The sequence below is a fragment of the Dendropsophus ebraccatus genome, chromosome 10, assembly GCF_027789765.1.
Source record: "Dendropsophus ebraccatus isolate aDenEbr1 chromosome 10, aDenEbr1.pat, whole genome shotgun sequence".
NCBI lineage: Eukaryota > Metazoa > Chordata > Amphibia > Anura > Hylidae > Dendropsophus > Dendropsophus ebraccatus.
The window spans coordinates 79,213,953-79,240,523 of record NC_091463.1 but is presented as its reverse complement, the minus strand read 5'-3'; the positions used below and the strand labels follow the sequence as shown (position 1 = coordinate 79,240,523).

Genomic DNA, 26,571 nt, shown 5'->3' with positions numbered 1-26,571 from the left:
AAATAAAAAGTAAAATGGAGCCAAAATAAACTGCAAGTTGTCCCGTAATAAAGAAACCCTCATGCTAATAAAAAAAAAACACTAACAATTTGTTTAGTTAAAAAAATTTATTGTGCAAAAGTAATAAACTTAGACATAAGTGGAAACATTTGTGAAGTGGAGAAGGGAATAAAGGGGTATTTGAGTATATAAAATATCTTTTGGATGTTGCTGGGGCTGGTATTTAAAAAAATAAATAAATAAGTGATACCCCAATCCCCCACAGCTCCTGTTTCAGTGCCTTCCTTTCTCCTGCTACCCTGCTCGCCTTGTCTCCCTGATTCTAACAAGATGTTTCAGCAGGGCCTGACCTGCCTACTCAGCCAATCACTGACACAAGACGGGACACAATTACAGCCTGTGATTGGCTGATCAGGAAGGTCCTGATCCAACATCAATTGCTATAAGCAGAGAGTGGAGGTAAGTAGCAGGGGACCAGGGTAGGTAAGTATCACTTTTTTTGTACATATTATTTATGTATATTAGACAATAATATTGTGTATGATGTGAATACTATCATACAGATACAGAGATTTATGATGCCATGCTGTCATTTGTCACACTCCGTATTGTACATATACTGTACCTCCACCATACCCTCTATATAATACTGTACATTTATACAAATCAGGCTTCATTTATGGCATCACATTATTATAATAGATGCTGCATGTGACAGGAGAGTAATATCCCAATATATTATACAACAGTATCTGTATTCTTGGTTTCTGAAAATGACTTTGACTTCCTGGAGTCATGTGACTCGCTCATATCTTCCGCCAAAACGTTTTTTAGAATAAATCTGATTGATTTTCTAAATTTGGTTTTGAAATCCTGCCCCATTAAGACGTAAATGATAGGGTTAATGCAGCTGTTCATGAAAGCGAAGGCGATAAGGATGCCGTCAACTTGACGTGTGGATTTGTATAACTCGGAGTCTCGTGATTCCGAAGCCAGGATCAGCCCAGCCACATGGTAAGGAAGCCAACATACAAAGAAGCCAATGATGACTACAAGGACTACTTTCAGTGTTTTGGTGTTCTGGGTAAAGCGTTCTTTCACCCGAATCATGAGTATGCTATAGCAGGTGACAATGACGAGGAATGGAAAGATAAAGCCTAATAGGAAACGGGAAATGGCAATGGCGTTTTCCACCCTTTGTTGATCGTTATGGCCAATTGACCCATAGTCCTGTATACACTTAGTATAGTTTCCATCATTTTTTGCTTCGATGGTCCGAAAGATGAAGGATGGGATGGCCAAGATGATGGCCAGGAGCCACATGACCGCACATGCCAGATAGGCCTTCCCCAGAGTCCTGTTGTTCTGACACCACACAGGTTTCATCACTAAAGCGCACCGATCAATACTGATCACAGTCAAGAGAAGGACGCTGGAAAACATGTTGATCAGAAGAATGGAAGAATTAAACTTGCAGGCAAAGAGGCCCAGGGGCCAGTGTCCCAGTAGTGTAGTCATGATATTCAGTGAAGCAGAGAGACAGCACAAGAGATCGGCTATTGCCAGATTTAGGAACCATATAGTGTTCACTGAGCGTTTCATTTCCACGGTTGTTGTCCACACCACCAAACCGTTCCCAGGAACACCGAGCACGACCACAAGGAAGTACAGGACTAAAGCTGCCCACTGATAGCCTGTTATTGAAGGAATAACCTCCGGTTTTTCAGAAGGCAGTGGATTCATGGCGGTGTTATAGTCACCAAAGTCAATAGAAGTAATTGATTCCATGATCAATGTATGGGTATGACTTGTCTCTGTGATGACCTGTAAAACATAAATTATAGTAAGAAAAAAATGTCATATCAATGTGTTCTGGTTATTATTCCATTATCAAATACTAAATTACAACTCCTGGCATTGGTGAACAAGTATAATGTTAGTGAACGGTGCCAGGCAGCTGCTGCCGAGCCACATAAACCTATGGGATGTATAAAACGAGGAACAGATGCAGAGGACTAGAACATAGAATTGCCTCTAAATAAAGACGGTTATAGTCAGACTACACACAGATTAAACATGGGGATATTCAGTTTGGAAGGTAGACCCCACAGGGTCATATAACTACTATGTACAGATATATGAATGGGTAGTATAGAGGTCTGTCTAATGATATTTGTACACCCAGGTCTCTAACCATGGCAATTTGGCATTACAATACATGTAGAGGCAAGAGCATTTCTACATCATGATAGATGGAGATTCTTTACAGTAAGAGCAGTGACACTGTGGAGCTCTGCCAAATTATGTTGTGATAATTTAAGGGGTACTTTAGAAAACATTATTTTCTTTTAAGTAAACTGGTATCAGAAAGTGCCAGAGATTTGTAATTTACTTCTATTAAAAAATCTTCAGTCTTCCCGTACTTATCAGCTGCTGTATGTCTTGCAGGAAGTGGTATTCTTCCCAGTCTGGAGAGTAGGAGAGGTTTTCTATAGGGATTTGCTACTGCTCTGGACAGTTCCTGTCACGGACAGAGGTGGCAGCAGAGAGCACTGTGTCAGACTGGAAAGAATACACTACTTCCTGCAGGACATACAAAGGCTGATAAGTACTGAAAGGCTGAAGATTTTTTTTATAGAAGTACATTACAAATCTCTGGCACTTTCTGACACCAGTTGATTTGAAAGAAAAAAATATTTTAATTCTTTGAAAGAGGTTCACCAAGCACTGCTAGATATATATAAATATCCTGTATCTGTGTTTTATTTTCATTAAAAACACCTTTTATAGTGCAGTAAGTAGTGTCAAGGAGGCGGGGCCTATAGTTCCCTGGACCCCAGCACCACTAGGCCTCACAGTACGCTCACTGATTATACAAAGGGACCGCATACAGCACAGGTGAGGTGCAGCGATGCTAAGGCCCAGGAAACAATAGGCCCCTCCTCCTTGACACTATTCATGGCCTGAATAAAGGTTTTTTCTTAATAAAATAAAAACAGGTAACAAAGGTTATCTGTGAATGCTTTTATCGATATCTATCCATCAGTATTGCCAGCTCAGTAGGTGGCCAGGGGGTGACAGATTTTCTATAGAGGGTACCTTCTTTCATGAACCTTTGACCCAATGCAGTCGCAGCTGACCCAGGAAGATGAGGTTGCCCTGGATACGCCCCCTGCCAACCTAGTTTCATATAGAACTGTATAGAACTGGGCTAATTTGTAATGTCTGTTATGACATTCTGCATAATTGTTTAATTGACAGTGACACTTCTGAAGAACCCTTCTGAAGAGGCAGAGGAAAAGGAACTTCTTACAAAAGTCTTAACTCAAGATATGAGCCACGCCTATGTAGCACAAAGTCTATGTAGCCTCATCTGTCTCTATAATGATCCGGTTGTGACATCAGAAAGCAACCGTTATACTGCATTATTTACAACTATATCAATACATCAATATATACATTTCCATTCAGTGACATTAGCACTTCTAGTGTAATCTGGGCTTTTGGTGATCATCTGGTGTACCAAGTTCTGGAAATTCATTGTTTATCCACAAATACAGTGTGTATAGAGAGGATGACAGCAACATTTTGTGCCCACAATAAACTTTGTTAATAGTTGTCAATAGGTAATCCATCCATTTTTTATTGAGTATCTTGCTAGACCACAAGGGTAACAAGGAACCCCACTGACCTCCTTTTCTTAGGGAATCTGTTTTTCTCAATGTTTTAATACATTATATTAAAGAGCCCCCTAGGCTATGATCCTACATTGTGCAGGTACCCCTTGGAGACAAGCCGTGTACCCCCTGGGCAACTCCCTAAGTTGAAGGAATCTGTTCTGCTGACAGATTCCTTTAAGTACTACTTTGCTTTTTATAGCTAATATCACCGTCTGGTATATGAACAATATTACACAGTATACTTCTATAGGATTTTTTAAAGGTATATATTACTATTATTTAGTAGATCCTAACATAGCACTATTAATAAAACTGTATGAAGAACATAATATAGTATAACAGTATAACCTAAGTTTTTATACTACACTTACATCCAACTGATAGTACAGAGTATATCTTGCAGTGAAGACTCTTCCTACTTCTCATAATCTATACTAAGCATATCATTCATTTTCCTGGATACATGGGTCCCTTACTATATATTCTTGACACAATGCAGTAGATACATTTCCTATATAAGTCGATATGTGCACAGTGTCAGTCTTACCAGGAGTGAAGCGAGCGGGTGTCCCGTGCCGGCTGTCTAGTAAAAGAACAGTACAGGTTCCTCTTTTATAGAAGTTTTGTGGTAGACGTCACTGCAGGATGGTTTACATCAGCTCAAGGACATTGTACAGTACTTATCGTATTCTGACTAAAGAAGGTTTTTACTGTTGGGAAATCAGGTTTGTAAGTATAAAAAAATAAATACAAATTTGTGATGACGTGAGGGGATTAAATGGGCATGTGATGGTCAGTGTGTTATAGTTCACCTATATGATGAAGCATGAAGGAGCACACATAAGATGGCTGATGGGGCCAGTGGGGACTCTTAAAGGTTGGGTATTGTGACACAGTCAGGGGTTTGTTGCTGGATGGGAGGTATTTCTCTCTCTCCAGGTTTTTAGGCATCGTCGAACATACAAAGAGTGTGGGCAGGTGAAGAAGGTGTGTGCTGTAGTCTGGAGTATGGTTAACCTGTCACTGACTTCCTTAAACACTGCGATCGCTATAGATCATGGCGTTAAAGGAGTTAATGACAGGCAGTTGCGGGATCGTAGCTGCCTGTCATTATCTCCGGCCTCGGGCGCACTGATGTGGATGGGACCGCTCTCACTACAGTGGTCCTGCACACATCTACAGCCCCTAAAGTGAGGAACATTTACATACGTTCCTGCTGCATGGGGCATCAGCAGCAGGAACGTATATAAACTTATTGTGGACGTGAAGGGGTCAAACATAGAACAGGACCGAAAAGGCACAACATGCATATAAAGGATTTTCACACTCCCTACATTTCATTGACCGATCCCATTAACCTTCACCCACCCAATACTTGAGGGATTCTCATGGTACACTTCTATCAAGGTAGTATTGTAACATAGATACTGGCTAGGCCACACCAGTTTGACAGATTAAAAGATCATTGTTTGCTCTAACCAAGGCACCAGGCCCATTTTAAAAGACTCAACCGGTAAGGAGTACTCTCTTACTCTCATCAAACAGATGGTATTAGCTGTTGGGTGGGGTGGGTTGGTAGATACAGAGTCACTTTAAAGGCAACAGGGCAGCCAACCATCCACTATGTGCTGGTCATCCTTCCCTTCTATATCCTCACAGTTGAGATTTCCTACAACACAATGCACAGGGTTGTTGTTTCTTACTTCCCGCCACCTTAGTGTCGGTCTGTCCCGAGCCCTCCAAGCCATAATCTCCCATGGCTGATGTCACGATCAACCAACCACTCTAAAGCAGCAACCATTTTCTATCTCAGGTTAATATTTGGTCCTCTATTAAGTTCTTCAGGTCTTGCTATAATGGCACTTCTCACCTATAAATCCCTGTACAATACCTATAAGTACTTTAGGTGACCTCACTACTTATTTTTTCTGTAGACTTAAGACTCTTTCACCATAGACAAGCTGCTTTAGTCTTCAGTCCTTCAACACTTATGATTGGCAAGCCCAGGTATTAGGTCGGTCAATGACAATTCTTGCAGCCACCTCTTGCAGACAGACGTCACTCTCTCTGGTGACAAAACACTTCCAGCAGGTTCTGACTTACAGCACCTGGGCCTGTTCAACAGGACCTACAAACTAACAGGTGAGTTACACAGGATCATCTGGCACTGCATATGGCCTCAGTCACACACCCACTCTTCTTCCTACAACCAACTCCTTATGTGGTACTCGACCAGTGACGTACTAAGATGTTACTGGTGACGCCACTTCTGTGCACTACTTGGCCAGTGATGGTAACTGTTGTGACGCCAGTGCTTGTCCAGGTGTGATGTTGGTACCTGCTTTTTAGCGTGGCCGGTCTGTAATCCCCAAATGGTCGGTGACCTGCCGTGTTTTAGTGGGTCCCTTGAGCTCTTGTCATGGTAGTCCTGAGTGGCAACTGACCCACCTGGACTATCGGTGCCACCACCCACAGAGAGGGGAAAAATAACCCAAGGTGTGCGGCTCGTGTGTATGGGTGCTGGTGCGTATAAAGGATGACGGAGTCCCAATGATATAAAAAATAGAACAGCTTTATTGTGTAGTCTTTCAGTTGTACAAAACACTTTGTTAAAATAGATAAATCTTTGCATAGACTTTAGTGCTTGGCTCGTTTGTACTTGAGGAGTTGCTGGAGAAGTAGAAAAGAAGAGAGGTAGTTGTAGCGGTGCTTGTAAAGTACTTATTGTCTGCTGCATGTCCTGCAGGAAGTGTTGTATTCTTTTCAGTCTGGAGAGCAGGAGAGGGTTTTCTATGGGGATTTGTTACTGCTCTGGACAGTTCCTTTCACGGATAGAGATGGCAGCAGAGAGCATTGTCTGCATGACATACAGCAGCTTATAAGTACCGGATAATTTTTAATAGAAGGAAATTAAAAATCTGTGGCACTTCCTGGCACCCGTTGATTTGAAATAAAAAAAAAATTGGTGAACTACTGCTTTAATGTCTTGGTGCCAAATACCACAGGATATTTACAACTTCCGCAAGGGTGTCTATATATATATTTATTTTTTTATTTTTATTTTTTTATTATATATTTATACTGTGTATATGTATATATAGATTGATAGATAGATAGATAGATAGATAGATAGATAGATAGATAGATAGATAGATAGATAGATAGATATAGTAACTGGGATGATGTACAGCAAGGTAATGCAGCTGTGTGCATACCTATATTTGGGGTCTATTTAGGAAGATAGCCATAATAAGGCCAACATACAGAAATATGCTGAAAATTTAGGCAAGGGGGTAAAAAATTCTGTAAAGTAAGACACCTTCCATATGAAGATTTCCCCCATCCGGGACAACAACCCCAAACATCCACCGATGTTTTGAAGGATCATCTTAAGTATAAAAAAAGAACAAGGAGTCCTGGAAGTGATCATCTGGCCACCACAGGGCCCTGACCTCAATGTCATAGAGTCTGTCTGGGATTAAATGATAAGACAGGAGACATGAGCAGCGACGTCCACAGAAGGTCTAAGGTTATTTCTCTAAGATGGTTGGAACAACCTCCCTCAAAATCTGTGCAGGTTACCGAGCTTCTTTCTTGAAAAATTTCAGAGGCTAAATACAGCTCAATCTGATAAGACCCTAGGTCTAGGGACCAGTTCTTCTTTTTCCGCATCAAGTGACACATTCTGCGAAACCTTTCTAGCTCTTTTTACTTAGTAAGCAAAACTATACAGAATGGCCGAGTATGTATTTTCGGATGTTGTGGGAAGTGATACACCCCTGTAAGTCACATCCAGTAGTCGTCGGAGAGTATGGCGTCTTTAGATAGCAGCTCAGCTAAATGCAGACTTCCTCTGTGGAATTGCAGGATAGATGTTTTCTCTCTTTCTTGGAGACACATTGGCTTCTTGAAGTGATGAAATATTTTCTTTAAAACAAATATGGAGGCGTAACTGCGCCGGTTGTGGCTGTAGCTTGACTTCTAAGTGACTAGGAACAATATCATGTGATAAATGGCTTTGAGGTTGTTGGTAACGGCCACAAGCATATACACGATGGCAGAGAGGCAGGAAGCTGTGGTATTAATCGCAGATATTTATATATAATTGCTATCGATGAGTTGAGTTGAGTTCAGTATACCACCTATACCCTAATTTTTCTCTACACGCTACTGTACCCATTGTCTCTCTGGTTAACAAGTCTTTGGGCCGTATTATTTGGCCAGATCACAATCATTTACTGAGCCTATTACACAGCTCGATGATCGGGCAGCAAGAGCTGCACAGACATCGTTAGTGTATAATAAAGTATATACATTACCACTATACACTCCCCGGTGTTCTTCTACCTTATGCCCGATTCCTGCAGCTGGGGCTGGAACTTTAGAGCTGGTCTCTGAAGTAACAGACCGCTCAGCCAATCACTAGCCGAGTTTGGACAGCGCTCCGACCAGTGATTGGCTAAGCGGCCTGTCACTTCAAAAACCGATGTAAAAGCTTCAGTGGCTGCAGTGGTGAGTGGGGAGAAATAAACACCGGGGAGCGTGGGTAGGTATGTAAAAAGTGTTTTTTTGTTTTTGTTTACAGTTATTAGCCATCGGCCGCACATCGATATTACACGGAGCGGTGGGCTGTCGGTGGGCGATGATTTTCAGGCAAGTCCAAAAGATACAATCAGCCGATGATCATTGTCATTAGCTGACCATTGTTTTTATTACACGTTGCGATAATCGCTAACGATGTCCGTGCAGCCCTTGCTAAACGATTATCGGGTCGTGTAATAGGCCCAGTAAATGAGCTCGTTTACGCTCGTTTACAGTATTGATTGGGCCACCATCGGCCGGTGTAATAGCTCCCTAAGTGTCAAAGAGAATCAAAGAGAACACATTCATTGCCACCAACCAGGTATAAGGAGACAAAAACTTCAGAGCCAAATGCCTCAAAGAATAAAAAACAGTAGGTAAAAATGCTGACGCACTTTTGCTTACTAGCCGTGACGACGGCCCACAATTAAATTGGATCCTTTACTACCTGAAAGTCACCCCATATGGACACTGATACCCTTATGGGAAATAATACAAGGAGAGCAAAGCTCTAAAAGAGACCTTCCTCAGCCAATGCACTTGGTCAACCTGGTGCTCACCACTAACCCCCATAGCATCTCTGAAACCTCCCACATTGGTATACAGCCACCAGTCCAAGCTGTCAACCACCAGAGCCAACTACCCATTGGCCTAACTGAAACTCCACCCACACGACTAGATTATCCCTATAGTTCCCGGTTAATGGCATTAAATGATAAGCAATCAGTTGTCTGCACAAACCTTCCCCATCACTATGATTCTACATGTAAAGATCACCTTTCCTAGAAGGGAATAAAATTTGGAACAGAGTGCCTCCAGGTTATCTGTTGGTGGTCTACAATCATGATTCACAGGAAGTTACAGGGGGTGTAGGACCTTAAATGGTCAGCGTCATTTCAAACATTGTCCCTCTGATAGTCTATATGATTTCTGACATATTTAGAAATCACTTAATTTACCAAAAAATACTTCTTACCATCGTGCCTAAAAGGTAAATCAAGGCTTCCCTCTTATCGCTGTGGGCAGTTGTCCCTGGTGTAAATACTTGTGTTCATTCTACAATACGTACACAGTGCTGCCCCCTCTCTTTAGTCTGCAGGTTTGTCATCATCAGCATCAACAGTTTAGTGATTAGTGTAACCCCTTCACCACTTCTGGTGAACATATAGTCGTCCTGCATTGGGGAGTAGGTGAGTAGTCAGATACGATGACAGGAGCACACATAATGCTCTCCGGTCATCTCTGCTGGCAGGCGGCGGTGGTGGTGGTGGTGATCCGTGCCACGATCCGCACTAGGACATGTCCTATCTTTTTGTGGTTAGGATCGCGGTACGGATCATGTAAATGGCTTTATTCACTTTAATGGTACCTAAAATTGTCCGTGGTTGCTGATCCACGACCACTGACAATTTTACAGGACGTGTGAATGAAGCCTTACTGCTACCAAAAATGTTAACAGAGTGTCAGCGTAGCGTGGCCTTATAGTGTACTGTACTTTCTAGCTGACACATCACGGGTAAGGAAGTCGTTGCTGTTGCATCTATTACCTTTCAGATTAGCAAAGAGTCTTCCTCTCATTGCATAAATAGTGTAACAGAGTGAGAGCCGTGTAGCTGTCCATGTGATCTATATTGTGAAGAGATTACTTGTTTATGGTCAGAGATCTCCTTGGTGACTTCTACTAAACATATACCCTTCAGTAGGGGGAACATTACTCCATGCTACATGAAGGGGCATGGGCATCAGGGGTATTCCAGGTCATAATTTTTTTATAATGGAATTCAGGTAGGTTCTACAAGCAAAAAAGACTATACTCACCTGTCTCGCTCCCCTGCCACTGTGGGTATCACTCTCCCAGTTTCGTGGTTGGCATGTGGTATTGTTCGCTCAGCCAATCAGAGGCCACATCGTGTCACATGTTAGCCACTAATTGATGGAGCAGACAATACCACTATGTGCCGATCCCGAACCCAGAATTGGATACCGTGACCCGTATGGTACAGCAGAAGAAGCGAGGAAGGTGAGTATTATAGAAAAAGTTGTCAATATATCCATATAATCTGGAGAATTCTTGATTTCCATTTAAAATCTTTATTGAATTTTTTCTATATACAGTGGTACCTCGGTTTAAGATTAACTTGGATTGAGAGCGTTTTTCAAGAAGAGCTCACAGGTTTTCAAAATTGTAACTTGGTTTAAGAGCATTGCTTTGGTTTAAGAGCTCCCTGTACTTGGTGGGAGGGGGAGTGGGGGATGGTCTGCATAGCGGGGTCTACAGCGCTGTACTCTGACCCAGGAAGTCTCCCTCACCTTCCAAATCATGGCAGCTCCACTTCAGGCTGGGGCTTATATCAGGGGACAGGACTGTGGAGGTAATCTCTTAATAGCTGTAACCCATCTATCTGCCTATATATACCCTGCTCATTCTTTCACACACCCTGCAGTCTCTGTCAGCCCTTATGTTTCCCATCCTCTCCATTCCTGCTATAATGTGCCTGCACTTACACTCAGCTATACACACTGTTGCTATAATGTGCCTGCACTTACACTCAGCTATTCACACTGCTGTATAGATATGTTTCTTACACTGTCCTCCTGCACAGCTCTGTGATTCTCCTGATTGGTCCATGCTAAATACACATAGCCCTTCCCCATTGCTGTCATGTGACCACACAGACCTCTAAAAGCAGCCCTGCTTCTCTATTCTAGCCTGTTGTACTACACTACTGCATTATGGGGATCTGCAGCTCCATCCTGTATCTACAAACTGCTGCTGTTTTTTTCTGTTTTTTACACTTACTAACACATTATACACCGTATACTGATTGCTATACTGTAGAGTAACTTAGTAATGAAATATTCAGCTGTTTCTCATTGTTTGTTTCATTTGTTTTACATGTTATTCAGAATAAAACATTATTATTTTTGGGGTGTGGAACCAATTTTCGGCATTTCAGTGATTTCTTATGGAAAGATTTCAAATCTGGCGCACGCTCGCGTCCTGCGCTGCTGTGACCCCTCTTCTGTCTCCTGTCATTGAACGCTGGAAGGCGCGCTTTACAATGCATTCTTTATGGGAAAGCGTGACTTCCGGCGTTCAATCACAGGAGACAGAAGAGGGGTCACAGCAGCGGATGACGTGAGTGGGGCCAGAACGAAGCTGCGTCGCGAGACACCAATCACCTGCGCTGAGTATATGCAGATTGATGCAATCACACATACAGGATGTGCTGCAGATTGATGCAATCACACATACAGGATCTGCTGCAGATTGATGCAATCACACATACAGGATCTGCTGCAGATTGATGCAATCACACATACAGGATCAGCTGCAGATTGATGCAATCACACATACAGGATCTGCTGCAGATTGATACAATCACACATACAGGATCTGCTGCAGATTGATGCAATCACACATACAGGATCTGCTGCAGATTGATGAAATCACACATCTACAGGATCTGCTGCAGATTGATGCAATCACACATACAGGATCTGCTGCAGATTGATGCAATCACACATACAGGATCTGCTGCAGATTGATGCAATCACACATACAGGATCAGCTGCAGATTGATGCAATTACACATACAGGATCAGCTGCAGATTGATGAAATCACACATACAGGATCAGCTGCAGATTGATGCAATCACACATACAGGATCAGCTGCAGATTAATGAAATCACACATACAGGATCAGCTGCAGATTGATGCAATCACACATACAGGATCAGCTGCAGATTGATGCAATCACACATACAGGACCTGCTGCAGATTGATGCAATCACACATACAGGATCTGCTGCAGATTGATGCAATCACACATACAGGATCTGCTGCAGATTGATGCAATCACACATACAGGATCTGCTGCAGATTGATACAATCACACATACAGGATCTGCTGCAGATTGATGCAATCACACATACAGGATCTGCTGCAGATTGATGAAATCACACATCTACAGGATCTGCTGCAGATTGATGCAATCACACATACAGGATCTGCTGCAGATTGATGCAATCACACATACAGGACCTGCTGCAGATTGATGCAATCACACATACAGGATCTACTGCAGATTGATGAAATCACACATTTACAGGATCTGCTGCAGATTGATGCAATCACACATACAGGATCAGCTGCAGATTGATGCAATTACACATACAGGATCAGCTGCAGATTGATGAAATCACACATACAGGATCAGCTGCAGATTGATGCAATCACACATACAGGATCAGCTGCAGATTAATGAAATCACACATACAGGATCAGCTGCAGATTGATGCAATCACACATACAGGATCAGCTGCAGATTGATGCAATCACACATACAGGACCTGCTGCAGATTGATGCAATCACACATACAGGATCTGCTGCAGATTGATGCAATCACACATACAGGATCTGCTGCAGATTGATGCAATCACACATACAGGATCTGCTGCAGATTGATGCAATCACACATACAGGATCAGCTGCAGATTGATGCAATCACACATACAGGATCTGCTTCAGATTGATGCAATCACACATACAGGATCTGCTGCAGATTGATGCATTTAGTTACATTAAAAGGGTAGTGCGGCATTTAACATTTATTCACTAAATAACACACATTACAAAGTTATACTTTAGTTAACTTTGTTACGTGTGTTATTAAAGTGAAATGTCCCCGTCCCCGTGTTCCCCCCACCCCGGAAGTATGGTGCAGTATACTTACTCAATTGCTGTCGGACCCCGGACAACATCTTGGGTCGACAACGTCATCTTCGTGAGGCCGGCCAGACCGCTCCAGCCGTCCCTCATGCCGGCCCCCCTCTGCCGCGTCATCAGCTGCTCAGCCGTAATTGGCTGAGCGCAGTTATCTGAATATAACAATTTATAGTGCACCATCGTGCACCACATGAATATTATGTACATTTGGGTCTATTGTACAGTCAGACCAAATACTTTCTAGAGCAACATAAAAAAGTTTATTAATGCAAATCTTATTTCTAGGTCAAAAAGAGGGACATGTAAGCAGTGGCGGTCTTTGGCACCAAGCATCCCAAGCGATCGCTTGGGGCCCCCAACATCCAGGGGGGCCCCCACGCCCCGCTCTTGTGCTCAAGACAGCTGGACAGGGCCGCTGCCCCGCTCACTGCTGCCATCTGAACTGTAACTATGAGCACTCGTAATGAGCGCTCATAGTTACATGCAGCAGCACTGACAGGGCGGGAGACATTGGCTCCCTGCATGTCAGTCACTCTTGAGTATAAGTGTTTGTTTTATTGTGTTATATACTATATGGGAGGGGGAGCACACAGGGGTCTGTTTAACTGGGGGAGGGCACATCGGGGGTCTATATAAATGGGGGAGCACACAGGGGGGCTATATAACAGGGGGAGCTATAGACTACTGGGGCTTCACAGAGGGGTCTATATACTACTGGGGGCAGCACACAGGGGGTCTATATAATACTTGGGGCAGCAGAATGGGGTCTATATACAACTTGGAGAGCACACAGGAGGTCTATATCCAAGTGGGAGAGCACACAGGGGTGCTATATACTACTGGGGGAGCACACAAGGGTCTATATACTACTGGTGGGGCACACAGGGGGTCTATATACTACTGGGGGAACATACAGGGGGTCTATATACTACTTGTGAGGCACACAGGTGGTCTATATATAACTGGGGGAGCACACAGGGGTCTGTATACAACTGGGGCAGCACACAAGGGGTCTATATAATACTGGTGGGGCACACAGGGGGTCTATATACTACTGGAGGAGCACACAGGGGTCTACACTCACCGGCCAGTTTATTAGGTACCCTGTCCAACTGCACGTTACCACTTAATTTCTAATCAGCCAATCACATGGCTGCAACTCAGTGCATTTAGGCATGTAGACATGGTCAAGACAATCTCCTGCAGTTCAAACCGAGCATCAGTATGGGGAAGAAAGGTGATTTGAGTGCCTTTGAACGTGGCATGGTTGTTGGTGCCAGAAGGGCTGGTCTGAGTATTTCAGAAACTGCTGATCTACTGGGATTTTCATGCACAACCATCTCTAGGGTTTACAGAGAATGGTCCGAAAAAGAAAAAACATCCAGTGAGCGGCAGTTCTGTGGGCGGAAATGCCTTGTTGATGCCAGAGGTCAGAGGAGAATGGGCAGACTGGTTCGAGCTGATAGAAAGGCAACAGTGACTCAAATAGCCAACCGTTACAACCAAGGTAGGCAGAAGAGCATCTCTGAACGCACAGTATGTCCAACTTTGAGGCAGATGGGCTACAGCAGCAGAAGACCACACCGGGTGCCACTCCTTTCAGCTAAGAACAGGAAACTGAGGCTACAATTTGCACAAGCTCATCGAAATTGGACAGTAGAAGATTGGAAAAACGCTGCCTGGTCTGATGAGTCTCGATTTCTGCTGCGACATTCGGATGGTAGGGTCAGAATTTGGTTTCCTTTCTACTTGTATTTTATCAGTGCTAATACTAATATAACATGCCCAGCTCTCCCCTTCTGTTACCCTGAATTCGTGTTAAATTAGTGATAACATCATGTGCCTGCACAGCAAATATTTCTTGTCTCTCTTTGCATCTTGCCGCATGACAAAGTTCCCAGTAAATAGATCAACTGTTTTGCACCTATACCAAAAGTTTGTGTAAGTGATTCAAAGCTTGAAGGGGTAGTGCGGCACTAAACTATTATTCACTAAATAACACACATTACAAAGTTATACAACTTTGTAATGTATGTTATGTTAGTGAATGGCCCCCTTCCCCGTGTTTCCCCCACCCCCGGAAGTGTAGTGCATTATACTCAACTGATCCATGTCGACCCCCGTCCGCCATCTAGCAACAATGATGTAATCTTCGGGCGGCCGGCTGAACGGCTCAGACCGTCCCTCGTGCTGTCAGCCCTCTGCCGCGTCATCAGTTGCTCAGCCGCGATTGGCTGAGCATAACTGTGTGTTTAATAATCGCCCGTTTTCAAATAACTGTTCCAGCTCTGTGATACCTGTTTTCGATTGTGCAGCAAAAAAAAAAAAAAAAATTCTTTCAAATAAACTGGTGTCATAAAGTTATATAGATTTGTAATTTACTGCTATTTAAAAATCTCAAGTCTTCCAGTACTTATCAGATGCTGTATATCCTGCAGGAAGTATAGTTTTATTTACATTCAGACACAGTGCTCTCTGCTGACACTTCTGGCCGAGACAGGAACTGTCCTGAGCAGGAGAGGTTTTCTATCGGGATTTGCTACTGCTCTGGACCGTTCCTGACATGGACAGAGGTGGCAGCAGAGAGCACTGTGTCTGAATGTAAATAAACACAAACACTTCATGCAGGACATACAGCAGCTGATAAGTATGGGAAAAGTTGAGATTTTTAAATAGAAGTAAATTACAAATCTATATAACTTTCTGACACCAGTTGATTTGAAAGAAAGAAAAAATTTTGCTGGACAACCCCTTTAAGTATTAAATGTCTTTTTTCGCTGCTATCACCAGTTTCCAAGACATTAATTACATTATTACAGTGGTTCTTCTTGGGCCCCATTATATATTTATTTTTTTGTATATTTTGTAGTTGTAGCACTAAAAAACTAAAATTTAAATTTTAGTAGGGAAAATCCGCTCTCTTTTTCTTGTGTAGTAAAATGTTTATATCGTATTCGTACTCGCTTCTGGACCCATATTAGCCGATTTATCAACGTCTCTATGGCCTTAAACCATTTATCTAAAATCCAGGTCGGTGTATATTTATTTGTGGCTGAAGAACCATTTTATAGGGGTTGTCCAGCGACAATCTTTTTCTTTCAAATCAACTGGTGACAGAAGGTTATATAGATTTGTAATTTACTTCTGTTAAACAAATCTCAGGTCTTCCCATACTTATCAGCTGCTGTATGTCCTACAGCAGTGATTTTCAACCAGTGTGCCGTGGCACACTAGTGTGCCGCGACACATGGTCGGGTGTGCCGCGGGGAAAGTTCCCCAAACTATGGTGCCCCTGTGAAACAGGAGAAAACAATGGGGGAGAGAAACCTGGGGATGGGGGAGAAACAGGGGAGAGAAGTTTGGTGGAGAGAAGCACAGGAGAGAAGCACGGGGGAGAGAAGCACAGGAGAGAAGCAGGGGGAAGAAGTATGGTGGAGAGAAGCACAGGAGAGAAGTAGGGGGGGAGAAGTATGGTGGAGAGAAGCACAGGAGAGAAGCATGGGGGAGAGAAGCACAGAAAAGAAGCAGGGGGGGAGAAGTATGGTGGAGAGCAGCACAGGGGGAGAAGAAAACAGGCCCAGGTTTCACACTGAGTTAGTATAAATACATTTACAATCTATATTATTAACTATATGTATAATATGTACTGTTTTAGTGTCATTTTGTGCCATTTTGGTTGGTGGTGTGCCCCGGGAATTTTTAAGTATAAAAAGTGTGCCGCGGCTCAAAAAAGGTTGAAAATCACTGTCCTACAGGAAGTGTGGTTTTATTTTCAGTCTGACACACTGCTCTCTGCTGACATCTCTGGCAGAGACAGGAACTCTGTCTCGGTTTTCTATGAATCCCCATAGAAAACCTCTCCTTCTGTGGACAGTTCCTGTCTCGGCCAGAGATGTCAGCAGAGAGCACTGTGTCAGACTGAAAATGAAACATTTCCTGTATGACATACAGCAGCTGAAAGGTATGGGAAGACCTGAGATTTTTTAATAGAAGTAAATTACAAATCTATATAACTTTCTGACACCAGTTTTTTTGAAAGAAGAAGTTTTTAGCTGGACAACCCCTTTAATAAAGGGAATGCGATCTGCTTGGGAGAGTGGCAACCTCAACCAAATTTCTATTTTTTCCCCCCATCTTTTTAAGAAGAGGCTTAACATTTAGTTCTGCATAATTACCCGGATTAATTGAGATATTTATTCCCAGATATTTAAAACTTTGATTCTCTTCCACCCGCATTAGCCTATAGTCTTGTAAAAAAAACTCCTCTTGCCCAATTGCTAGCAATGAGGACTTGCTCCAGTTCACCTGAAGACCAGAGATTTTACCAAATTGGGCGATACCCTCCATAATCTTCGGGATCGGGAGACGTAGTGATTTACATATATTCGTGACATGGGGGCCAAATAAGAAGACAGTTGTTATATGTGACATATACAGGATATGGTTGGTTTGATGCTGATGTAACTAGGATGTCATCAGTGACCACTTACCCATGTCGGGTTTACAAAAGCGGATGTGGAAGAGAAGGAAATCACCATACACGATACAGACTAGTTTCATCACTAGTGGATTTGGAGCAGCAAATCTTGGATTACCCATCATTCTTTGAGCTAACATGTTCATTTGTAGGGCTGGGCTTACATTTCAAAGGGGTTCTCCGCTACATCAATACCTTTTTGTTCAGAGCCATATTAACAGTTACTGCTGCCCTAGGCCTTACACCTGCAGACGCCCCCATCTTCACTCACTAATTAGCATCAGGATTTTTAAGTTTCTGAACATCATATTGATATCTGTTCAGTCTTAGGCCGCGTTTCCACATTTACTTTACCACCTGCAGCCGAAACCAGACCCTCATGCGGTCTGGTTTGCCAAATGCATTTTTCTACATTTAGAAATATTATCGAAATCGTGTTTTTCATGGTTTTTAACTGCTTAAAAGACCTGACCAATACCACCATACTGTCACTGTATAACACCGCTATACCAGACCTGACCAATACCACCATACTGTCACTGTATAACACCGCCATACCAGACCTGACCAATACCACCATACTGTGACTGTATAACACCGCTACACCAGACCTGACCAATACCACCATACTGTGACTGGATAACAGCACCACACCAGACCTGACCAATACCACCATACTGTCACTGTATAACACCGCCATACCAGACCTGACCAATACCACCATACTGTGACTGTATAACACCTCCACACCAGACCTGACCAATACCACCATACTGTCACTGTATTACACCGCCATTCCATACCATACCTGACCAATACCACCATACCAAGTGCCCACCGTTACTGGTTATATAAGCTGTATTTACTATTATAATGCCTATAACAAGTACCCACTCTTACTGGTTATATAAGTTGACTTTACCAAAACTGGTGTCACAACCAGTGCCCACCCCTACTGGTTATACAAGCTGTATTTACAACTATGGTGGCAATAACAAGTGCCCACCATTACCGGTTATAAAAGCTGTATTTACCACTACGGGTTCCTACCATCATTTATTATACAAACTTTTTACCGCATCCAGTGCCAACCACTAATAGTGATATTCTAAATACCCTACCCATCTCTACTAGTGTCATAACCAGTGTGTCCCATTACTAGCTATATAAACTGTATTGATCAATCCTAGGGGCATAACCAGTGTCGGCCACTCCAATCAACACTACAAGTACCATAACCAGTGGCTATCAATATCAATAAGATATAAGCACTAATCACTCCTAATGCCATAACCAATGTCTACCACTACTGGTGCCACAACCAGTGCCCTCCTCTATTGGTAATATAAACTGTACTCACCACCACCATAAAGCGTGGAGCTGTCACTTACATATATCTCCTTTCTCTCCTTGGACAGTGGTTTCGTCTGCTGCTGAGCTATGACTGCTCCTCCAGGCACAGACTTTCCTGGCACTGGGCAGTCAGGGCGTGTTCTCATATTCAGGTTTTTTTAATGTCGTTTTTGAAGCCAAAACCAAGAATGGATTATAAATAAAGCACATAAATAAAGCCCATCCCTGGTCTACCTTGTAACATTACATCAATAAAATACATGTATAATTTTTGATTTATCCACAATTATATGTTTAATGGCAGCAATAACAGGTGATACAGGCCTCTCTGCTGCCACCAATGTTCATGTCGGGAACTGCAGGGCCGCCCAAGCCTTGGTCCTTGCTCCCCCACTCTGATCAAGCACTGCTGTTGACAAAGTGCTGCTGACCTGCCCTTTCTCCGGAGTACTGTATATTCTGATGCACACAAGGGGAGGCTGGCTATGTGCACGGCAACATTATTACTCTAATAGGTCCAAATGATATCCTATAATATTTCTTTCTTTTTTTTACGGAAAAGTATTGCTAAACCCGATACAGAGATTGAAATTCCTTGCCTTTCTACATCCACAACTAGGAGGAGTTAGGACATCACTGAAAACTGATGATTTTGAAGAAATCTGTCTTTAATTAGCTCCCCCTAGTGGTGGCTTCAGGCAGCCAGAATTCTATTATGTAGCTATTGCTATGTAATAGAAAGCAGGGTATTTGGAGCTCTATAATACAAAATTAGGACTCAGTCCCTATATAGATTTTTTTTTAGAAAGATATAGTAGATAACAGAAAAGAAAAAAAAACAGTACACTTGCACTTTATTTGAAAAATACTTCTATATTAGCTCTATGAGTCATGGTACTTACTGAAGGGTGCATTGCAAAATTAGCTTGAACAGAGAACAGTTGTTCTATACGGGAAAATAGACCCAGTGCATTATGCAACAATGTGGTTTTCCTTAGCTGTGCTCTCAACGTGGGCAAGAAAATGCTGCCATAAGCAACATTGTCAAGAGTATTAAAAAGTAAAAAAAAAACACCCAAGAATGTTATAGGCAAATTTTCCATAAAGTGCAAAATAATTCCTTTCTCGCAAATTTTTATTATCCATTGTCTCCTGACCGCAAAATTATGTAACTTTCTAAATAGTCTTTATTAAAGGGGTAGTCTGAGGAAAATAAAAATTTGCTTCAGTAATAAAGCTGTTATACTCACTCTCCCCCCATAGTCTCCCACAGCTGTTGCACTGATGCTTCTGATCCGCCACTGATCACTACTTCTTCTGGGTTCTGTACTGTCCCGCTAACGATGTCCGTGTAGTCCTTGCTAAATGATTATCTAGCCACGTAATAGGCCCAGTAAACGAACATTGATCTAGCAGATTGGCACTCGTTTACATTACTGATCGAGCTAAGCCATCGTCCCGTTTAATAGGACCCTGATTTAACAAACTATTTATAAATTTGTGAATTAAATATTCTCAGAATTTTCTCAAAATATTTCCCAAGCCTATTTACCTGGTACTGACCAGACGTAGGCCTGCACCAGTTTGTGCGACTTTTTAAAAAGTCACAAATGCGGATTATGCTAATTTTTAGGTAAAAAATATTCGCCTGTTGGATACTGGTTCACAAATGGAACGAAAATGGTTGAAAAATCCAATTATTCATCTAAGGCTATGCTAAGGCAATTATTCATCTAGGCTATGTTCCCACGCTGTATAAACAACAGCCGTTCACATGATTATGATGCTCATTAATTCCGGCCATAGATAGTGTTAAACAGCGGCCGTTCACACAGAACGGATGTTGTTTACAGCGTGGGGACATATCTGTTGTTATGATGTCGCAATAATGTTTCCTAGTTTCAACATTATGTGAATTACTGTATATTGGCACAGCTACCATAGAGGCAGACCACGCAACTGCTATGGGGCCTGTGTGGCAGAGGGGCCCATCTCTTCCCTCCATGATACTACCTTCGGCACTGACAGGAGGGCAGTGTAGGCAGTACTGATGTCAGGGAGCACTGCTTTCTTCCACACTGCATTTATGGTGATTAAAAGTACGGGACCTTTGTAATTCAGTAGGGCTCGTTCTTTTACTGAACTCAAATCATGAGGCTAGTCCCTCCCCCTGCAGTGTCTATGCACGGCCTCTGTCCTCAGCGGCTGATATCAGCACAGCTATCTTCCTCTCTGTCATCTGGGGCCCGCTCCACACAGAAATAAACCCCCAAGTGACAGGCAGGAAGATGCAGAGAGCAGCAGCAGGGCCCCCTTGTCTCCACTGCAGGGCCCTCCTCCTGTATACAGCTCTGCAGTCGGTGAGTAGAGGCTGCAGGGTGCACAGTCCAGACTGGGAGCAGTGTGGACTTCACAAGAGGATCCCTCTGCCGCCATTTCTATTACATCGAGCGATGGCCAGCAGACCGTCACTATCGGGATCGGGTTTTTGGTTCATGCTTTAAAACAGGGATGGGGAACCTTCGGCCCTCCAGCTGTTGCAAAACTACAATTCCCATCATGCCTGGACAGCCAACGGCTTTAAAACAACGATCAGCCAACATCAGCCTGGCTGTCCAGGCATGATGAGAATTGTAGTTTTGCGAGGCTGAAGGGCCGAAGGTTCCCCATCCCTGGTATAGACATTTGACCCCTCTTTCACACCCATACGTTATGTTATCTGAACTGTTACCAATTCTTCTGAAACAGCCCTCATCTAGGCAAATCTTACATAAGATAAATGCTCTTTCCTGCTATGGAGGCCGGCCTCTGATCTCATGATACAACTAGATGGTTATGATAATAGGATTTGTGTCGGATAGGTTACTCCGCAGATCTGACCTAGTTTACTGCCCTCAGCCACGGCCACTAGGCCGGATTAGACTTCCCATTAAATATGTCCCGGGGAGTAAGGATGAGGTTTTAATCCTAAATTCACTTCTCCTCCTGAATAATCTGGCGTGTGTAACTGCTCATACCGCAGCTGGACAGCCTGTGTCTGACAAGGGATGGATTCATCTGGATCTCTTGTCATCTCCTTGTAACATGAGGATATGTCCAATGGCTAGTTTTAGGGAACAATGAAAGGATTTAACATTAAAGGCAGTGTAAAGGATTAGACAAACATGGCTGCTTTTATCTATAAACAGTGCCACATCCGTTTGCAGGTTGTGTGTGGTATTGCAGCTCAGTTGAATTCAATTTTAAGGAGACGTCCGTCCAAATAGAAAAAAATTTAAATGGGTAGTCGGTGGGGGGAATAAAATAAATGTCACTGCTGTGGTGGTGTACTGTGCTCTGGGCCGCCATGGCACCATTTGCCTCTGTTCAGGCCCACATGCCAGGGCCCGGCGCTGCTCCCTCTTCGGCCCCTTAGAGAGCCTTACCCGTCCATGCTCCTGTATCCTTCTGCTGGTCCCAGCTCTCCCATGATTCCTGGCCATGGTTACAGCCTGTATCTGCTATCCTGGTTCCGCTGTTTTCCTGCCCGCTTACGTGTCTTCAGCTGCTGCTGCGCCTTACACCATCGCTAGTGGTGGAACAGCGGATTCACGACTCCAGTCATTATAATAAACAACCTATACTTACCGGCCCTGAGCCTTTGCAGCGCCACTTACTGCTCGTGGACCCCTGCTGGAATTCTTCATCTCTCCCTTCCCGACCTGGCTGATGGATGCCCTGCTCAGCCAGTCAGCGACCGGAGCCGGACATGCTTTCCTGCCGCATCATAACATAGTAAGAAATGGAGAGAAGATTACAACCGTCGGGGTCCGGGAGCTCCATGATGCGGCACTGCAAGGGCACGGGGACCGGTAAGTATAGGTTGTTTATTATGCTCCACCCACCCCCTGCCGACCCTGTAATTATGAATTTGGCCGGACTTCTCCTTTAATAGAATTAAGCTATGTTTCCCCATTTCCAAAGTTATTTGTTTTTAATGCGATCCTGAAGATTATGTATTTTAAAAAATCCTGTGACCATGCCCTATCGCTTGCTTACTTGCCCCTACATCATCCCTATGTCTACATTGGTAGGCATACCTAAATTTTAGTGATGAGCGAATAGTAAAATATTAGAATATTCGATATTCGTACGAATATCTCCCGAATATTCGATCCCATTTAAGTCTATGGGAACAAGTATTCGATTATTGAAAAACATCTATTCGACCACTTGGAGGTAAAATCCGGAAGCTGGGGGATTTGAACGCTTATCGGATATTTATCGAATATTCTACGAACTATTCAATAATATTCGATAGATCGAATACCTTACTATTCGATCGAATATCTTTTCGATCTAACAGTATTCGCTCATCACTACTAAATTTATCTGCCCACATATGAAGACATATCTTCCTTCACGTAAAACCTCAGGGGATTGAACTTAATTTCCTTATAGACTGTATATTATATATAAAATCAGTCCACGTTAAAATCTAAGCAGCTTTGTAAATATATGGCGGTCTACTTACCTTGAGTCTGAGTTACAGTCTGTGTTCTAACCTAGAGCTTTTTCACAATCCTGCAGGCTTCAGAGCTGAAATCTCCCAGCATTCTTTGCTAGGTTGGGTTATTGTATGTGCATGTGTACTCTTCACATCAGGGACTGTTTTATAGGAACTCACTTTTATTGATCAGGAGTATAGCTCCATGCATTATATCGCAGCAACATACTCACCAGCATTGACATTTATCCCTGTCCTAAATAAGGCTCAGAATTAGGGTGATATTACACTGGACGATTTTTTAGCGAATAACGATAAATGATCTCACACGACCGATCTTAAATCGTTCACCCTATTACACAGGACGATGATCGTTACTTATGGTCGTTCTTGCGCTTGTCCTTTCCTGGCTGATAGACCAGGGAACAACCGAAAGACTTGTTATTACACCCAACAATGTTCGAACGATTTTTGAGAACGATCAGCGATGAAAGTAGGTCCGGATTCTATCAAACGATCAACAATTTTTTATTGGTCGTTTAATCGTTGGCCGTTATTACACAAAACGATTATCGTTTAAATCCGAACGATCTAATGATTTTTTAACAATATTTGGTTATACGGCACTTTGTGTTGAACTGTTTAGGTTCGGCAATGTTCTCTGAACCTGAATGCTTAGAATTCTGGATGCTGGAGACGTTGGAAATTCAGCAGCCGTGGGAGTCATATCCTAAACGTTCGGGTTCAGAAAACATTGCCGAACTCGAAGGGGGGAGATTTATCAAACATGTTGTAAAGTGAAACTGGCTCAGTTGCCCCTAGCAACCAATCAGATTCCACCTTTCATTCCTCACAGGCTCTTTGGAAAATGAAAGGTGGAATCTGATTGGTTGCTAGGGGCAACTGAGCCAGTTTCACTTTACAGCAAGTTTGATAAATTTCGCCGAACACTTCGGCAAATTCGCTCAACACTACTAATCTAATTTATCTATCCAGATGCACATAGGAAACCACAATCAGTATGCACTTGAAATGTGAGGAATATAGAGGAAATCCACACAAACATACAAACTCCATGTTCCTAGTGCTGCAAGAAAACATTGTTAACCACTGAGCCGCCATACTGCCAGGAATGTGCTGTCAACACTGTTTTCAGTGACAACGAGCAGAATTGTGAGTGCAGCTCTGGACTATATTACAGGCTGAAATCTCAGTGGGATACAAACTGTAAAATGATAGTAATGGTTACATATATGATGATAAAGTAGGGATCATGGGGCAAGGAGTTTTCTTGGGCTTTACATACTGTATAATAAATTCATGTCCGACGCCACATTCCCATTGAAGGGTTAAACAGCTGGGTGAACCGAATTCTGTAAAATGTCATGAATGTGACTAATAAAACTAAGTAAATAAACAGCTCATTGATGACTAATACAAACACAGTATATGTGAGGCATGCTTAGGCAGGTTATAGTGACACTTCTGTTGGTTACGCGTCTCTGCACTTTAAAAAAAAAAAAAAAAAAAAAAAACACTTTAACATGGTTATTTTTATATTGACTAAAAATCTACTTTTCAGGATGGTGACAAGTGCTCGCACTGCTGTTATTGAGCCCCTGAGAATCCCCTCCATGGTGCACAGCTATTTCAGAGCCAGTAGTACTCACACAGGATATCACCTACTCCTCTCTGCTATACCATGATATAGTCCTGGAGAAAGTGTGCTGGACTGAACAGACTGTCACTGTGCTGGGGTATGATTTATAGATGGCATGGAAGGGTTATTAATACAGTGGCTATGCAGAAAGGATCAGTAGCAGGATCACAACAAAGAAAGGGTTACATCAAAACAAAAGCAGCCCTGGTCTAAGCATTAAAGTACTACTGCTGCTGCTGATGATGATGATGATGATGATGATAATGATAAGCTACACAAGGAAAGGCTACCCAGAACTTTATGGGTGGTCATGGATATGAGGGAATCCTAGATTTTACCATTTAGGCAAAGTGTAGGTTCTCTGAAGGAGGCAGTCTGACTCAGCTTGCGTTCACATAGTCCAGGCTTTTCCCTGCAGTTAAAGGGGTAGTTCAGTAAAAAAAAAAAAAAAAAAAAAACTTTCAAATCAACTGGTCACAGCAAGTGTCAGAGATTTGTCATTTACTTCTATTAAAAAAAGACTCAAGTCTTCCAGTACTTATCAGCTGCTGTATGTCCTGAAGGAAGTGGTGTATTCTTTCCAGTCTGACACCGTGCTCTCTGCTGCCACCTCTGTCTGTGTCATTAACTGTCCAGAGCGGTAGCAAATCCACATAGAAAACCTCTCCAGCTTTCCAGACTGGAAAGAATACTGCTTCCTGCAGGACATAGGGCAGATAATAAGTACTAAAAGATTTGAGATTTTTTAATAGAAGTTAATTTCAAATCTCTGGTACTTTCTGGCACCAGTTAATTTAAAAGAAAAACAATGGTGAACTACCCTTTTAACACTATCTATGCCCCATTTTATGTGTTCTGTCTTAGTCTCCATAGAGACAGAATGCCCCTAGCAACAGGTAGTGGGCAGCAGTTTGCAGGAAAGTGAGACACATCCTGTTGATATGTCATAAGTGTCCCTGATGGGTATACGTAGAAGAAGTAAGCTACTTTTTCCATCACTGAACACAGATTCATTCCATACTGATAAACATTTGTCAATGAAATCCAGATCTCCATGTTTCATACACCATAGTCATAGATTCTATCTATTTCCAAGAAAATATGTGAGGCAGAGGACTCTCTGGGCATGAGGCAGAACAGCATCCAGCATCCCATCCAGTATAGCCTTGAATCACCACCCTCCTATATCCTCCTGCAGACTAGAACAAGTGCAGATTTCTATATCCTGAGACTTCTAGTTCTATTAGGACAATAGTACTTACGTTTCCTGGAGCTGTTCTGGAGGCAAGGTATTGGGCATCTATAATCCGCTCTTCGCTATGGAAGTATTATATCGTGTTACAGATCAGGACACCAGAAAATAAATGTTGCCTGTATTTTACTATTTCTATAAAAGGTTCGGACTGGAAACTTAATTTTGCCAAGATGCAAGCAGGAATGCCACCCAATGGAAAGGATGGGTACTACACCCACAGGGTCTACAGAGTACACAGGGTTGCTGTGTTTATATTCCGATGAAGTCATTTCCACTATTGGAAAACATGTCGTTTACTTAGTGGATTATATAAGGAGGTGTTCTTCCCACATCCGAACCGGAGCAGC

General features: G+C 42.7%; 1 protein-coding gene across 2 annotated transcripts; it reads right to left on the bottom strand.

Moving 5' to 3' along the window:
• Positions 1-118: 118 nt before the first annotated feature.
• Positions 119-26,324, bottom strand: LOC138803012 (C5a anaphylatoxin chemotactic receptor 1-like). 2 transcript variants are annotated; one of them, XM_069986827.1, is made up of 2 exons: positions 26,232-26,324; positions 119-1,824 (listed from the first exon to the last, which is right to left on the bottom strand). In XM_069986827.1, the coding sequence occupies exon 2, from the start codon at positions 1,786-1,788 to the stop codon at positions 739-741; it is 1,050 nt and encodes a 349-aa protein (XP_069842928.1). In that variant the 5' UTR covers positions 1,789-1,824; positions 26,232-26,324; the 3' UTR covers positions 119-738. The 2 variants fall into 2 exon arrangements, with proteins under 2 accessions (XP_069842928.1, XP_069842927.1); XM_069986826.1 differs by lacking the exon at positions 26,232-26,324 and adding an exon at positions 4,228-4,252.
• Between the last annotated feature and the right edge of the window lie 247 nt (positions 26,325-26,571).

Coding starts and splice junctions, on each gene's coding strand:
- LOC138803012 (XM_069986827.1), bottom strand. CDS start 1,788: ATGGAATCAATTACTTCTATTGACTTTGGTGACTATAACACCGCCATG.